We start from the raw sequence: 17,726 nt of genomic DNA on the forward strand, positions 1-17,726 counted from the left end.
AAGCTGCCAAAGAGGGTTTGCGAGGCCTTTGCACAAGAAACATAAATCTCCTCATTTTCGTCATGAAATACCTACTCAGTGACTTTTCATTAGTGAAGCACCGACCCTCTCCCTGTATAGCTAATCTTCCGACCCTCTCCCTGTATAGCTAATCTTCCTGGTCAGCTGGGTTAGCACAGAACTGAACTGAAATGAATAAACTAGTATACATACTGCTAATTAGTAATCACATCATTTTTTTTTTTAAAGATCATATAGTAGAAGAAAGCTGCTTTCCCAGGAATTTCTCTTGTCAGAATTGCCTCTTGGAATCCACTATCCTATCTGTAAAATAAAGTGACGATGAAAAGGCAATTTTAAACGGAGAAGATCAGTTTGCATTTAAGTTCATGCAACCTCTTCAGAAGGCATTTGGTAGTCGTCTGAAACGAAAAGTGAACACGTGTCCTGATAAGAGCTATTTCGGTTCTAGAAACACACCCAGCAGACACCTTCGGAGAAGAGCATGTGTACTCACAAAAGGTGAGCAGCTCAGGCTTGTTTGTGACCCCCACAGACTGGAGACAGCCTGGTGCTTGGCTGGACCCAGGCAAAGACCGCTGTAGGTGCACAGAGCAAGCAGGAGCAGCCAGGCAGAGCCCTCCACAGGGAGCATGACGGGGCCAGGCACTCTTTCAGAAAGCAGTCAAATCTCCATGATGTATGAAAGGAAAAAAGCATCTTGTGGAACATGAACAAATCATGCAGGGTGTGATGGAAAGCCATGTAGGAAGATTTTCCCTCAGTGTCTGTAAGAGAATGGGTTCAGGATGTCCTGGGGATACCAAAATACAAGTGTTCAAGTCTCTGTTAGATGAAAGGGTAGAATTATACATGATCTACCTACACATGCCCTCCCTATACTCTCCGTCCCTTTCCTCTCTCCCATCCATCTCCCAGGGCTTCAAGTATACTAGGCAAGCACTTCACCATTGAGCTAGAGTCTTAACCTTAGAAAAGATCTAATGAGAAAATCTCAGCCGGGAAGTGGTGATGGACGCCTTTAATCCCAGCATTTGGGAGGCAGAAGCAGGCAGATCCCTATGAGTTCGAGACCAGCCTGGTCTACTGAGTAAATTCCAGGACAGCCAAGGCTATATGTAGGACATCCCAGTGAGGTCAGACTGGCTCAGCTCAGGGGGAAGCAGAGAGGCAGGAAGGGAGTGGGGGACTGGCATTTGAGACCTTGGAAGGGAAGGGCATGTCCGCGGTGACCTAACGGGAGGCTTGTAACCACCTGAAGTAGCACTGACCTCCAAGAGCCAGGGATTTGGCTAGAGATCCCAGGTGTCTCTCCACTACTGGATCTGCCCTTGAGAAGTTTCAGCCCTCCTCACAGGCATAGCAGTCAGCCCAGAAAACCAGGATTAACTAGGGCTGTGACATAGTCACCACTGCCCCAACAGTTCATCCTTGTCAACCTTTGTTCCTTGGCAAGGATGTCCCCCTTAGGATGGCATGGGAGATTTTCTCTCTTTATTATTTTAACTTTCTATTTACAGTTATTTATTTTACGTGCATTGTACGTGTATGTATATGAGCATGCTTGTGTCTTGGCACTCATGTGGAGGTCAGGTCTTTCCTCCCACCATGTGAGCTCCAAGGATTCAACTCAAGTCATCAGACTTGGTGGACAGCACCTCTACCAGCTGAACCATCTTGCTGGCTTTGGAGATTTTTTTTTCTTTTCTTTCTTTTTTTTTTTTCCAAGACAGGGCTTCCAGGTCATGATCACCTGGAAGAACAGTAGCCCTAAGAGGGTAGAAAGGACTCGAACACAGCTCCCCATCAGATCCATAAAAAAAAAAAAGGCTTAAGGTCATGACATCCTCTCCCTCCCATTTACTGGCCATGTGACAGCAAGAAACATAGAAGGTGGGGGCCGAAGTCCATAGCCAAGGCCAAATGCCCATCTCTGATCACATCCCTGCCCTCTGCATTTTGTGTGGCCTAGACAAGTCACTGAACCCTGGAAACTTGATTTTATCAGTGAAGCAGGGGTGATAGCAGCATCCACTTAGCAGGGTAATTATGACAGTTCAGAACGTCTTTGTAAAGCCCTCAGAACACTGTCACATAACAAGTGTTCATGTGAATAAAATGAGGCAAGGAGCTTCCCACCCCAAGGCTGCCGTCAGTGCAAATGCCACGCATTCCTACAGCACAAGGTCAGTAGTCCTCAAGAAGTGACTGTCAAATAAAGCCTGGGTGTGGGGGAACACTACCACTATTTTTTCTTGACCCTTTGTCTGGAAAAAGACGGTTCAGTCAAACGTGCGATCTGGCTGTGATTTGAGCAAAGTTTAGTCCAATCCATAAACATATCCTTAGCCCCTTGGGGCCTTGTCACTGTCATGGTTCAGTGAAATGTAGGGATGAGCCTTACAGAGTAGGGTGAAGGAGCTCATAGAGGCATAGGGGTGCCCAGAACTATGATTCATAGGCAGAGGGACTAAGGGCTGAGCACGGGGGACATGCTTCGTATTAGCCTGGGGGGAGACATCTCCAAGGTCTGGCTCTTTACAAAAGTGGCTTCTGTTCGCTCTGTATCATCTGGCAGGGCCCCCATGAGGTTTGCTGAGTTCTCTAGTTCCCACCTTAGAGGTCCGAGAAATATTTGTTTCACATACTTGCTTCCTCACCCTTTTGTCTGACTCCCAGCAAGATACAACCTTTTACACTCTACTACATACAACCACACCTACATTAGCGTCCTCACCACATAAACCTATGTTAGGTGCACAATAAACAGTTGTTGAGTGGATGAATGCATGAATAAATACATGGATGGAGATAACCAAAGGTAAGCAGCCTTGGAACTAGGCCTGAGACAGCTACACTCAGCCAGGCAAAGGCAGATCTGTTCACTAGAAATCATCTCCCCTCTGCACAGGCTTGTGAGATCACTCAGAGACTCAGTCTCCACAGAAGTCACACAAACAGAGGTCCCTGAAGTTCAGAGCTCAGCCTCCAAGTGACAGATAATGACAATGACCAGGTCAGGGAAGTAACTTCCTCTGAGTACCCAGCCAGCTCTGAACACTTAGAATTTATCAGCAATCCCTTGAGTGGTGGGGGAGGGGAAGGACTGGTGGATGGGAACCTAGAGGATAAAGAGGGCAGGCTGGGATTCCTCTGATCCTGTTGGTAGTTCATCTCTGTACATTGATTTCCCAATGAGAACACTGTTCTCACCCTGAGTGAGGGCAACAACTCCACCCAGAGGCCCAGCCTGAACCCTCACAGAGAAGGGCCCTGCACCATGGGAGCCACATCAGCACCCACCCAGGCTGGGGTACCCAGTGTTGAGCCTCCTCCTGACTACCACCGTTCTCAGAATCAAAAGGGCCAGGAGTCTAATAGAAAGGAAATAACTGTCTGAGCAGGAGAGCAGGGTCAAGTTGGTTGTTTTGTTTGTTTCTCTATCTCAAGGAAATGCTCATGAAATTCTTCTGTGTTTGTGCTGGGGAAGTTGAGGCAGGTCTACTTTCTTGAGCAAGGCCCACAGGTGTGGTGAAGTCACTGAGCCAAGGGTATGAGACACTATACCTTCTCCGACTGGCCCTCACTCTTGTAGACTGAGTTAGACCAATTAATTGGTGTGCAAATAACAGTTCTTGCTGCCTCCTTCAAAGGGGGAGAATAAAAGTGGACACACCATGTAATATGTGGTCCCACAAGCGTGCACACAACACACAACACAACACACACACACACACACACACACACACACACACACACACTTGTAATTCTAGCACTTGGGAGGTGCAGAGGCAGGAGGATTAGAAGTTCAAGGTCAACAGGGTAGTGGTGGTGAATGCCTTGAATCTCAGCACTCAAGAGGCAGGCAGATCTCTGTGAGTTTGAGGCCAGCCTGTTCTACAGAGCGAGTTCCAGGACAGCCAGGGCTATACAGAGAAACTCTTCTTGAAAAAACAAAAACAAACAAACAAGATTCAAGGTCTTCTTGAATTTTATAGCAAGTTGAGGTTAGCCTGGGCTACATGAGACTGGTTTTGGTTTTTTGGTTTTGTTTTGTTTTGTTTTAAGTGCTGTTTACTAATGCCATGACACACAATTTGCTAATTTTTCTGGATCTGGGAAAACCTAGGTAAGGAAGACTAACCCATGGAGGAGCACAAGACAGGAAGGCACAGAGAAGGGGACAGCCAGCATGGAGGGAATCCTGCTTAGTGAACAATGGCTGAATTCAAATGCTCTAGCACAGGGTTGGAGAAATGGCTCAGCGGTTAAGGGTGCATACAGCTCTTCCAAAGGACTCAAGCTCAGGTCCCAAATGAGTGCCAACATCACTACTAGAGGTGTGTGTAGGTGTACCGAGATTGCCACGGTGGCTTCCAGGAAGCAGCTGGGTGCTGTTTCCCAATTACTCATTCAGGGACTTCCCATGACCCTCACCTGAAACTAGCTGTGGCGGAAGAATGTATACCATAGAAACCAACAAACTAGGGGCTGAAGAGATGGCTCAGTGGGTAAGAGTGAGTACTGCCTGAAGCTCTGGCTCCAGAGAACTGGATACTCTCTTTTAGCCTCTGTGGGCATCTGCACCCATATGAACACACATATACATAATTAATTTTTTTAATGGCAAACCAGAAAGCAATATATACCTTCGCATCACTGGGTCTCTGTTTTGCCCATTTTCACCAACAAGGCTTGGAGTGATATTAAGCCAAGCAACTGACCCCCAAGTCTGTCTACGTCCTCATCAACTCCAATTCTCAGAAGACATTGCTTCCTTCTGAAGAATCCAGCTATGAACTGAAATGTCACAAGAAAGAAATGAGTGTCATAGCTGATTCCATTTTGAATGTTGGAAGAAGTCTTCTTTTTTTTTTTAAGATGTGGTTTTTTTTTTTTGTTTGTTTGTTTTTTTTTTTTTTTTTTTTTTTTTTTGGTTTTTCGAGACAGGGTTTCTCTGTGTAGCTTTGCGCCTTTCCTGGTACTCGCTTTGGAGACCAGGCTGGCCTCGAACTCACAGAGATCCACCTGGCTCTGCCTCCCGAGTGCTGGGATTAAAGGCGTGCGCCACCACCGCCCGGCGTGTTTTTTTTTTTTTAAATTTATTTTATTTATTATGTATACAGTGTTCTGCCTGCATGTGTCTTTGCAGGAGAGGGCACCAGATCTAATTGCGGGTGGTTGTGAGCCACCATGTGGTTGCTGGGAATTGAACTCAGGACCTCTGGAAGAGCAGTCAGTGCTCTTAACCTCTGAGCCATCTCTCCAGCCCCGGAAGAAGTCTTCTAATCCCCCTGGACGGACACTACCTAAGCTATTGACACAGAAGATCTGCATTTCAGCTGGGTGCAGTCCTCATACACTGGACGATTCTCCCCAAGAGTTGCTATATACAAGCAGATACACTTTGTGTGCTTGGATGCACACATGAGTGCAATGCTGGACAAATCTGGAAAAATAAAACCCATGGCTGCTTCTCTTAGGGACATGATGAACAGGAAGAATGTGTTCCAAGTGGAGGGCAAGAGGTTCTGTGAATGCTTCATTATATGGCACAGCAGCTAACTTTTAAATAAATGAGGAGATCTGTTTGGTCCAACCAGCACATGTAGCACAATGCCCATGAAGCTGGGGCAGGGGGAGGGGTGTGTGGGGGGGTGGGTGGGTAGTATTTGAATGCTCCTTCACTCAGTCTTAGAGTGCTGGGACCAGGGTCCTTGGGTGTATAGGATTTTAGGGACCTGTTTATGGACCTGTGAATTAGGCCCTCAAGGGCAAGACTTGAGCATCCAGGATTCCAAGCAGTCGAACAGTTTGGGAGATGGTACCTGGAAGAGACTATCTATAGCAAGATAAATAATTGCCCTGGAAGGTATCAGTCCCTAATCCCCAGAATCTGTAGAGGTTGTTTTATATGAGGAAAGTCTCTACAGATGAGAGCAAAAGGATCTCAGACTGTCTCAGATCATCTGAGAGGCCCCCAAAGAATCACAAGTCCTTTTAAGAGAGAGGAAAAGGGAGACTGGCCATGGAAAAGGAGGTCACGTGACCAGGAGACATAGAATGCTGTGCCCCTAGCCTGGCATGCCTTCCAGCCCCTCTCTCTGTAGCGCTCACATTTGAGTCTGCAGGCACCATCACTGGCCTCTTACTCTTCTTGTCAGTCAGTTCTCTGTTCCTCTAGCTGTGCTGGTGTTCCAAACTGCTGGGAGTCAACAGGTAACTAACTCTACGATGTCTCAGTGAGTGAGACATCCATGAGACAGCTCGTGCCCATCATCTAAGAGACCAGCAGAGTGCCATTCAGAAATATGAACCCAGAGTTGCTCATCTTTGAATATTTTTTTTTCAAGAGAACACACACACACACACAAACATAAACATTTTTATGAGCTCTCTTAATTTTGTAATCTGGTAACTAATCTTTAAAAAATGTTTAAACCCTGTGTGTTGAACAAAAAGCTGTCTGTCTGCCTGGTTCAGTCTGGCACTACCAGGGTGTAGCCTGTGTGTCTGAGGTACCAGCTGGCAGTATTTGCCAGCTGGATTATCCTGTTGTGGCCACAAACTGGACTACAGCAGGATGGCCATTTTCTTCACCTGTCCCTTCTTAGAAGTGGGTGGCACAGCGACATGACCTTTAGAACCCCAGAGCCTAGAAAACATAGAACCTCTCCACAGGCAATCATTCATGGGGATGGCATGAAGAATAAAAGAATGGAAGGAGGAATGCAAGGGGGGGTAAAGAATACAATAACCTTTCTATTGGCAGAAAGTCAACAGGATGCAAGCAACTCTCTGATGTCAATAAAACTGCACGTGGGTACCTGTGGTGGTTAGGTTTAATAGTGAATCTTTCTAGAATCCCCTGGGAAGGGAGTCTTGATGAAGTTGACCTGTGGGCATGCTTGTAGTAGATTTTTTTTTTTTTTACTTGGGTTAGTTTAGGTGGAAGACTCACTCAGAATGTAGGTGGGGCCATTTCATGGGCTGGGTGCTGGGCTGAATGAAAAGGAGGCAGAGAACTAAGGGCTACATGCATTCATTCATGCCTTCTGCTCATGACTGTGGATTTCATCTGTCTAGCGGTCTCCTGCTCCTGCAACCTGGATCCCCCCCCCCCAACGATGGACTGTAACTTGGAATAAGCGCCTTTCTCCCTTAAGTTGCTTCTGTCTGGATATTTTCTCAGAGCGACAAGAAAGCAAGCTAAGGCAGTCTTTAAGGGTTAGTTCAGCTAAACTCTCAACAGGCTGAAGGTTTTTGAGTGGAGGATGGGATCCTGTTGGGCCCCAGCTTTCTGTGGGTGGAGACGTCATCAGAGCATGGTCATCAGCCAGCGGATAAGGACAGGCCTTTGTTCTTGACCCCTGAAACCTGAGGCTGCTTTGGATGAAACCAACAGGCGTGGCCCAGGGAAGTGAAATGACCTGAAAGTTCTTGTTCAGACAGGCCACAGCGGGCCTCAGTTTCCCCAAATGCAGAGGGAAACTGGTCCAATATTTGTTGTATCCTTATGCCCAAAGCACAATCATTACCATTTTCCTGTAAAATTCACCAAATTACAAGAGAACACAGCCACAGAAGGAAAACCATTATCCTGTGACAAACACGTGCAGACCACACACTCCAAGAGAACCCAGACCAGTGTGTTCAAGTCTAGGCACCTGTGCTGCGAGCTCTGGACCTGGGACAAAGGGTGCCTGGGAAGTGACAGAGTACTAAAAACACAGTAAGCTTTAATCCTTAGTCAGGATGTTACAGGATCCCTGGCTCAAGGCAGGCGGCTGGGGTAAGCATCAGTAAGAATGATCTCAAAAGAAAAAATCCCTAAAATTTGAGGAAGCCTCCAAGTCTAGAGCATCTGAATTTCTGAATAGAAGCTCAGCGGGGCCAAGACTTCTCCTCAGTCCTAGACGTCCTCCGGTGACCCCAGGACGCTTCTACTCAGTCACAAATCAATACCGAAGTCTAGAAAGGATACAGGTTGATTATCACCCCAAACTTGATCTCTCCTAAAGAGTTGGGGGAGACAGTCCTCCTTGGAAAGACACTAGAGAAAGACGGATACTAGGAGAAAGCAGGGTGGAAGGCTCACGTGGTTGGTGGTGGGGACGGAGGGCCATCTGAGGACCAGCAAGGAAAGCCAAATAGTTCAAATAGTTTGAGGTTCTCGCATAAGTCTGGCTCTAAGGCCACCAGAGACCTGCAAGGGCTCGAACCTAGAGAGCTTTGAATCTGACAAAATTTCCATCTATGTTTTATTTCTGGGTCCAGAAACGCCCGAGGCAACCTTACATACACATTGCCAAGGATACCTGGGAGTCCTAAGATTCTGTCTGCTGGGCCAGGAATTTAAACCGACCCCAGCTCTCTCTGGAGGAGGCTGTGTCTCAAAGCCTTCTGCCCGCTCCCTGGTCAGTGGTTGCTTTTCCCTGATCTCCTGGCTCATGAAACAAGGCCTGTACAGACCTTGGCTTTGGACTCATCCCCTGGCACACCCCACCTCGCAAGCCCTCAGCAAAGTCAGAGAGGCGCCTTTCATGGCTTCAAAAGTTCCACCAGGTTCTCCAGCCGCAGGGGGCTGGAGTGGGTAACTGAATCCTACTCAAGGAGGAAAAAAAAGCACAGTGACCTTTTGTCCCACAAGTTCCCGGCTTTCCCCGGCCAGACAGCCAGCGGAGGCGGCCCAGCCAGCCAGGAGGGTAAGGAATTGCAGATGTGCGCCCAGGGCGGCCGCCCTCCCTTCTGCTCCCAAAGCCCCGCGGACACCTCGGCGTCAGTGTCGCCCGGGGCTGCGCCGCTCTCCGGTCCTGGGCTCCCGCTCTTAGCTTCGGGCCAAGGCTCCGGGGAGTCACTGTCTCCCGCGTCCCCCAGAACCCTTCACCACAGGACCCACCCTTCTAGGGACAGGAGGAGGTTCATTTCGGGTCGCCAGAAAGACGCGCAAACCCGCCCGAGAGCACCCGCAGCTGCTCCGGACGCCCCAGGGCAGGCTGCTGACACGGCACAGGTGAGCTCGCCTGTCCTCGGTGGGCGCGGCGGACTGGGACTCGGGACCTCCACTCCGCGCCTAAGATGCTTAAGCTTGCTCGTGGCGGCCTTTGTGGGCCAAGTGAAGGAAGAGCCCTCCCGATACGTGGGGTGGAGATACCTCCGCGTTGCGGAGATCCAAGCCGGGGACCCGCTCCGTTGCCTCTACTCCGTGCTGTCCCGACTTGGGTCTTCTCACACCGAGTTTAGACGTCCCCCTCCCCACGCCCCCCATGTCCCCGAGACGTCACCCCGGGGCCGGGCGCGGGGAAGGCAGGCCTGGCTAATGAAAGCCCCACGATCGCCGCCCCCAGCAGGTCCCCTGCGCCTGGCTCTCTGGCCTAGGCTCTAAAAGGTTGTGAGGGAGGCTGCCCTGCACTCACCGCACATGGTGGCTGCCGATCGCTCCAGACACTCAGACGACTCTCTGTGCCTCGCGCTCCCAGGCTCGGGCTCCCGCCGCTCGGTCTCCTGCCCTTATAGCCAGCCACTAGCCCTCTGAGAGGGGTGGGGCTGGGGCGGGGCCTCATGCCGCCTGCTTGCCCCTCATTGGTGGTCCCTGGTTGTCGTGACAACGGCGGGGGGCCCCCAAGACTCAAGGAAAGAAGTGAGGGGCGGCTCCCAAGCGTCAGTCCCTACTGTAAGGGGAGGGAGGAAGGCCAATCGGCGGCAAACACCTTGAATTCAGACTTTAAGTCAGATATATTAGACGAGAAACCTTAGCCAGGGGGACAGATAGCTCTGTGCCTCAGTTTCCTCATTTGTAAACTATGATAACAATAGAATGTACCTCTCAGTTCCTCCTGAGGTTCAAGACAGGCCGGGTATGCACAGAGCGCAAACACACACACACACACACACACACACACACACACACACACACACACACACACACACAGCTCTTGTTCTTGCAATGTGCCCCTCAGTGCCAAACTTCTTTCAGATTAAGAAAAAATAGTACACACTAGGCTTGTGAACTTGTACACACACACACACACACACACACACACACACACACACACACGGCTCTTCTTCATGTAATGTGATCCTCAGTGCCAAACTCCTTTCAGATTAAGAAAAAGTAGTACACACTAGGCTTGTAAACTTGTTCCCATCCTGCCAGGCAGCGAACTGGGCTTGGCAGACAAAGGAGAAAAACTGAAGCTCCTTGGAGAGATAGAATCTTGACCAAGATGTGGCAGAACTCAAACCTGGGAACTCCTGGTATGGGGATTCCCCAGGTCCCAAGGAAGGCTGGGTCGCCCCGGAAACCGCCCCTAATGGAGATGCGCTGGCAGACTCATCTGGCAAGCAGTAAGCCTGCCTCTGCACCCGAGCCAGGGGCTCCACCGCCCCTGTGACCTGGAGCCTCAGTTCGACCCTGAGGATGAGTCACCGAGGCTGGCTTTACCTCGCCCTACTTCCGGCTGTCTCCTCCTTTTCCCCACTGCTCTCTAAGCCCCTCATCTCCTGAGGAAGGTCATGAGAACTGGCCCAATATTTGCCCATTTTGAAGCCATCTGGTGGGTGTATGGTTTAACTTAAAAAAAAAAAAAATCAAGAAATCTAAATCGTTGGTATTCCCCAATCACGAGTTTTTAAAAGAAGAGAAAAACCAGCTTAAATCTTGTGTGGGGCGTTTTCCTTAGCTTGGCATCCCCTGGGGTGGAGGTGTGTGTTGTACCCATTGAGGAGATGGCAGTGACGGAGGAGGAGGCTTGACTGAATCAGCGGATGGGAAAGTGCAAAGCTGACTGGAGAGCTGCCAGTGTTGCTCCTTGCCCTTTGCTACACGGGATGACATTCATTCATTAATTCATCCATTCATCATTCATTCCCAAGCCTGCAAAACTTTACGTCTATGTGGCTGATAGGGACTTGATGAATGAGGACAGATCCAGTCTCCTGGCTCTTACAGAGCAGTGGGTGGGACAGACACTAAGCTAGGGGTCCCATAGGACATTGGCCATCTCTGTAGAGAAGGGTCTGGGCCAGGCAGAACTCAACAAACTAGAGAAGGGGGCAAGAATCAGGCCTTCTACTGGCACCAAGACACCAGGGTCCCTGTGTCCCAGCACAGTTCAGATCTGTCCTCCATCGTTTTTTGTGACTTTGTATCTCCATGTGAAGAGCGGCATGGGTGAATGCTATGACCCTATGAAGGCATCTGTAGCAGATGTCTGCCTAGCAACCCCTCTGCTTCGGGGACCAGCATCCCTGGGAGCCCTTTGGGAGAATGATGTCCTGGGTCTGATATATAGCCGGCTGGAGTCACCTGGCTCTAGGATTGGTTCAGAGGTTACGCTGAGGTCTTGATAACCTGCTTTTTCCGATGTAGAGGAAATTGGCACATCTATATGGAGGATTGTTTGGGGATGCCAGAGACTTTGTCAACACCTTTGGGGTGGGATACAGAGAGGCTGTCTCAGAGTGGAGTGAGCCAGGGTGAACTGGATCCCTGGGTGGAGAAAGCTACACATTTTCGGAGTCCCTGGCTTTAGCTGGGATCTGTTCACTTTTCTGTATTGCAGTTCCACAGTTTAAACATGTCCCCAAAACAAGTGCTGTGAATATAATTCTCAATACAATAATGTTAAGAGGTGAGATCGGGCTGGAAAGATGGCTCAGAGGTTAAGAACACTGGCTGTTCTTCCAGAGGTCCTGAGTTCAATTCCCAGCACCCACATGGTGGCTCACAACCATCTGTAAGGAGATCTGGCTCCCTCTTCTGGCCTGCAGGCATACATGCAAACAGAGCACTGTATACATAATAAATAAATAAATCTTTAAAAAAAAAAAAAGAGGTGAGATCTCTGAAAGTTGATTAGGACAGGAGGCCTGAACCTTCACCAACAGATTAATGCTAATTGGAGGAGTACATAAAACTTTTGAGTATGCTTTTTCACATCCTCTTGATCTAAGGTGTCTTCCTGTGAGATAATAATATAGCAGGAAGATCCATGCCAGACACCACGCCTCAGTTATGGACTTCCTCGTCTCCAGAACCACGAGCCCATTAAAGGTTCATTGTTTATAAATCACCCAGCCTATGGTGTTCCTTGATAGCAAACTCAGTAAATTTCTGTCTTTACTTGACACGCATTGAAGTCACTTCTGTCGTTTGTGACCAAGTACTTCCCTGACTCCTTCAACTCGCAAGTACTCTGATCTGAGGTTCAGTGGAATGGGCAGGTAGGCAGCTGGTGGCCCCAGTGTCTTAGGTCCTGGTTGGAGGCAGCTTCCTTTCTTATCCTCACCTTAGTAAGGGACCTCCTCTAATATAGTCTAGGAACCCCAAAGAACCAAACTACAGAAGAGGATTTAGACAAGGGAGCTGAGGTATGGGCCTTTTTGGAGTGGGAAGCAGTGGGACAAACTTCTGGGCCTCTCTCGGCATGGTCCATTCCTGACTTTAGAGGAGGGTGAGCCCTCACAGCTACAGCCAGAACCCTGTCTGTCTGTTCAGAGCAGGCTGCTGTGTCTGGCCCCAGTGGACCCCAAATGCTCAGTACTAAGATGATATCTATAGGTGACTCTAGCTCCACTTTCCAGAGACACTTTGACCCCCACTGGCCAAGAAGTGGGACCATGTGTTGGTGCTGTGGAACAACCTTTTTGTAGACTGTGGATATGTATGACTCTCATTGACTAATAAAGAGCTGCCTGGCCAATAGCTCGGCAGGAAAAGGTTAGGCGGGACTTGAAGATAAAAGGAGAGCATGGGGTAGAAGAAGGTGGGGTTGCCAGTGAGACATGGAGAGAAGCAAGATCAACATGCCATGCTGAAAAAAGGTACGGCCACATGGTAGAGTGTAGATAAGAAATATGGGTTAATTTAAGTTGAAAGAGCTTGTTTGTAACAAGCCTAAGGTATCGGCTGAGCATTTATAATTAATATTAAGTCTCTGTGCGGTCATTTGGGGGAGCCAACTGATGGGACAGAGCTGACTGGCAGGACAGAAAAACCCCACCTACATGTTGGAATTGCAAACTGCAGCCATACACAGGGCTTCTTCACCTGTACATGCGTCTCAAAGCTCTTTGTAGTTGGGAGATTGACTCTCTGCCCCTCCCTGCCCCCTACCCACCCTAACTGAACAGTCCAGTGAAGTTACATGGCCATTCTAGAGACATGGAATGAACCTGCCATCTCGCAGGCACAGGCTCTGCTCAGCTGCTTTTCCTGGGACACTTGTGCTGTAATCTGACCATAGAGTATCCACTTCTGTCTATACCACAGTGATTCCTTGGGCTCCTAGCTGGAATTCATCATTTCTCATGTTATCATGAGGGGCCTCGTGGCCAAGTTTCCCTCAGCTTGGTCTATTGCACAGGGCAATCTGAGATACATCTTTTCCCTGATATCCTTTTGGCTCTCTCAATACAGAAACACCACACAGATCCATTTGTCAAGACACCCAGCCCAGTCCATTGTTAAGGAGCTCAGGGCTTCCTGGATTTTGGCAGAGGCATCAGGGTGGAGGATGCTGAGGCTTGCAGCTGAAAACCTCTTGTAAGATCACAAGGGATGATGTGTACACGTAGGAAGATCCACGAGAGACCTGTGAGTAGTGCTCAGAGCAGGCAACAGGTGGGGTTCAGGATGTCCAGCCAAATATCCCATGTGTGGGAACTTGGATGGAGTTCTCCACCTTAGGGTATCTAGCCCTCAGCTAGATATGAGGTAGAAGCATCAGGAGTAGAAAGTCTTGGGGGTGAACTTGGGTACAGAGAATGAGGCCAGTCTCCCAATCTCTCCTGCTATGAATAGAAGATTTCCCTATAGGCTCATGTGTTTAATGCTTGGTATGCAGCTAAGGATACTGTTAGGGGGAGGTTCTGGGAACTTTAGGAGTTGGACCTCCTCTTCTTTCTATTCTGCTTCTTGGCTTCTAAAATATAAGCTACTTTGCTCCACCATATCTTATTTACTGTGTATTGAAACTATGAATCCAAATAAAAATGTCTCTGGGCAGTGGTGGCACACACCTTTAATCCCAGCATTCAGGAGGCAGAGGCAGGTGGATCTCTATGAGTTCAAGGCCAGCCTGGTCTACAGAGCTAGTTACAGGACAGCCAAGTTTACACAAAGAAACTCTGTCTCAAAAAACCAAAAGAAAAAAAAGAAAAGAAGAAAATGTCTTCTGTTAAGTTGTTCATTCCGCCAATTTGTTACAGCAATAAAAAGTCTCACCAATGTAGAAAACTGGTGCCAGGGAAGTGGATTTGTTGCTACAACATTACCACATGGCTCAGAAACTTTTAGAGCTGGTTTTCAGGGAGAATAAGGGTAGTTTGGGGAAGCCGTAGGATACTGTAAGCAGAGCTTGGTGGGACATTCTGATGTGCTCAGAATACCAGAGTGATGATAGTCATATGGACAAAGAAGATGGCTCTCATGAGGCTGCAGATGGAAACTGGACAAGAAGCCCCTCACCCACGTCCTGAGACTTTGTGGGAAGGTGAATTTACAGGCTAATCAACCTGTTGAAATGTCACGGTAGTCTAGCACTCAGGCTGTGGTACAGCTATTGCTAGCTGCTTTCAGACAAGTTTATGGTGGGTATTAGGAGCAAACTGCAGACAGAAAGTTAAAAACAAACAAACCAAAGAACCTTGTAGTTTAGTCAGAAAGGCAGCATTAAGTTGGGACTATGAGAGACATAGTTTCTGAAGAGATTAACTAAATAATGAAGAGATTAACATCAATAAACAAAAGCCAATAAGATACCATGAGGGTATCTTAGGAATCAACTAGACTGAGCCTCACTCAGTGCGAGCACAAGGGGGTAAAAGGGCAGACTCTTTTGAAGTATTTCCCTTGAGCAGAGAGGGCCTTAGGGTTCTCAGCTCACACAGGGCTATCCACAAAGTTGTTTCCCAAGGTTTTTTCACTGTGTGCATATGCCTGGGAATTCAACAATAAGAAGATCACAGAGGCTTCCACACAAACTTCAAAGAAAGCCCAAGAAGTCAGGAAATGTGTGGCAGGGTCAAGATCCCTGCAGGTAGTCCCTTCGAAGACAGTGCATAAAGTTGTGAAGGTGAAGCCTAAGCTTCCATAGAGACCCCAGAAAGGAACGATGTCAGAAGTATGGAGTATCTGTCTGCAGAGGTCAATTGTGGGACCAGTGGGACCAGCCCAAGAGAGAGAGGTCATGTGGATTAAAAATGATAATGTATTGGACTGCCAAGTCCATTGGAGCCCACATCAATACCACGAACTCCAGATGCCAAACATGGTCTATAGAGTTTAATATCGCCCTGCTAGGCTAGCCTGATCCTTCTTTGCTGTTCTCCTACTTCTTTCTTTACAGACAGACTTGTTTATTCTGTGCCAGTGTACCTCAGATGGATGTGACCTTTTTTTTTTTTAATTTTGTGGGGGTTCACTGCTAAGACTTTTCCTTGAGTCTCAGAAGACTTTGGTCCCAAATACTGGAAAAATGTTGAAACTCTGTTATGGTGGTTTGCATGAGAATGGCCCTCCATGGACTTACATGTTTGGATACTGAGTCCTCAGTTGGTAGAATTGTTTGGGAAGGATTAGAAGGTGTGGCCTTGTTGGAGGAAATGTGTCTCAGGGGCAGGCTTTGAGGCTTCTGAAGCCTCCCTCCATCCTCTGCTTCCTGATTATGTTCTAAGGTGTGCGCTCTCAGCTGTTCCTGCCTCCAGCCCTTCCCTCTTCCATCATGGACTCTAACCCTCTGTAACTGTAAATGTAAAGACTTTCTTTTATAAGTTGCTTGGGTCACAGTGCTTCAATCACAATAATAGAAAAGAAACTGGTGCATCTAGTAAGACCTTTTAGCTGCTAAGACTCTTTGGGGTGGACTAACTGCGTTTTACATCATGACCGGGCAGCGAGTCTTTGGAGGCTAAGGGTGGGATGCTGTGTTTTGAATGTGAAATTTCCCCCACAAGCTCAAGCACTGAATACCTTATTCACAGATGATGGTACTGTTTGGAATATTCTGGAACTTTTGGGAGGTGGGGCCTAGATAGAGGAAACAGGCCACTGGAGGCACGCCCTTGAAGGTTATTCATGGTCCCTCCCTTCTCTGCTCTGCTTCCTGGCAGCCATGATCTGAGCTTCTCTATTCCTCCACAGCATCTCCGCTATGATGGGCTGAGACCTCTAAAGCTGTGGGCTAAAATAAGTCTTTACTCCCTTAAGTTGGTTTTCTCTAGTATTTTATCAACACAGGCTGACATGGGCTGAATAGGGTAGAAAAAGCCCATGATTAAGACACTGGGCAGGAAACAGTGGCTGGAATCTGCCTTAAGGGCAAGAATCTTAGTGCTGGAGTAGTGGCTCAGCGGTTAAGGGCACTAACTGTTCTTCTAGAGGATCTGGATTTGATTCCTAGCACCTACGTGATGACTCACAACATCTTTAACTTCTGTTTCAGGGAATCCCACGCCCTCTTCTGGTCTCCACAGGCAACGCATGCGCATGGTGCACAGACCTACACGTAGGCAAAACACTTATACAAATAAAAATATTTTGGGGGGAGACAGAGTATTACTATGTGACTCTGTCTGGCTAGATGTCCTGGAACACATTTTGTAAGCCAGGCTGGCCTCAAATTCATAGAAGATCTGACTGCCTCTGTCTCCCAAGTGTAGAGACTAAGGTCATGCACCACCACATCCAGCAAAAATAAGTCTCAAAAAAAAAAAAAAAAAGGCAAGGGTCTGTGGGGAAGAAGATTGATTGACCTGCAGCCGATCAGAAGCTTGACTTGGGCATGTGCCAAACAGATTGTCAGCACAGCTCAGGGTTGGCTACATTGTTTCCCACAGGCTGCCCATTCTACCCAGGAGCCTAAGCGGGGAAGGATGTCCCACCCCTCCATCTTCAGCATAGGCTGTTGCTGCATAGTGGTGATGCTCCGAAGTGCTCTTGGCAGACTTTGGCTTGTTCTCTCTCTCTCTCTCTCTCTCTCTCTCTCTCTCTCTCTCTCTCTCACCTAGGAGGATGTCTGACAAAATCTGAACTCACGTTCTCTGTTGACTGTGAGTTAATCATTTTAAAGACAGTTATCTTCACTGTCAATTTGACTGGCTTTAGAATCACCTAGGAGACACCTGTTTAAGTGAAGAGAGAAGACCTATCCTGAACGTAGATGTCACGTGTCGAATGTGCGTGTGAAGGTCACAGTAGACACTGCCTGTCTTCCTCAATTACTCTCCACATTTTTTTTTTGAGACAAAACATCATAGTTTTTGTCACTTTGACTCGAATCTAGACATACCTGGGAAGAGGGAATCTCGGTTTAGGAATTGCCTCCATCAGATTGGCCCGTGGGCTGATCTGTGGGGCATTTTCTTGATTACTGATTGACGTGGGAGGGCCCAGCCCACTGTGGGCGGCGCCATCCCTGGGTATGTGACCCTGCTCAGTATAAGAAAGCAAGCTGAGTAAGCCAGTTGCAGTGTTTCCCTGTGAACTCTGCTTCAGTTCCTGCCCGGGGCTCCTGCCCTGGCTTGACTCAAGCGAGAAGATGAAATTAACCCTTTCCTTCCTGTTGCTTTTCGTCAGTGTTTTATCATAGCAACAGAGAAGCAAACTCAGAAACAAGGTCTCCCATTGAATACGGAACTCACAATTCAGCTAGGCTGGCTGGCCAGCAAGCTCCCAGGGATCCTCCTGCCTCTGTCTCCCCAGT

At 48.2% G+C, this 17,726-nt stretch overlaps 1 protein-coding gene across 1 annotated transcript in view; it reads right to left on the bottom strand.

Moving 5' to 3' along the window:
• Gfpt2 (glutamine-fructose-6-phosphate transaminase 2) overlaps positions 1-9,563 on the bottom strand; it is a 46,490-nt gene extending 36,927 nt beyond the window's left edge. Inside the window, exon 1 of the mRNA XM_052758100.1 lies at positions 9,438-9,563. Coding sequence (XP_052614060.1) covers positions 9,438-9,444 — 7 coding nt within the window. The 5' untranslated portion in view covers positions 9,445-9,563. The remainder of the gene's footprint in view (positions 1-9,437) is intronic.
• Between the last annotated feature and the right edge of the window lie 8,163 nt (positions 9,564-17,726).

This window comes from Peromyscus californicus, unplaced genomic scaffold, assembly GCF_007827085.1.
Source record: "Peromyscus californicus insignis strain IS unplaced genomic scaffold, ASM782708v3 Scaffold_3__1_contigs__length_106647218, whole genome shotgun sequence".
Classification (NCBI taxonomy): Eukaryota; Metazoa; Chordata; class Mammalia; order Rodentia; family Cricetidae; genus Peromyscus; species Peromyscus californicus.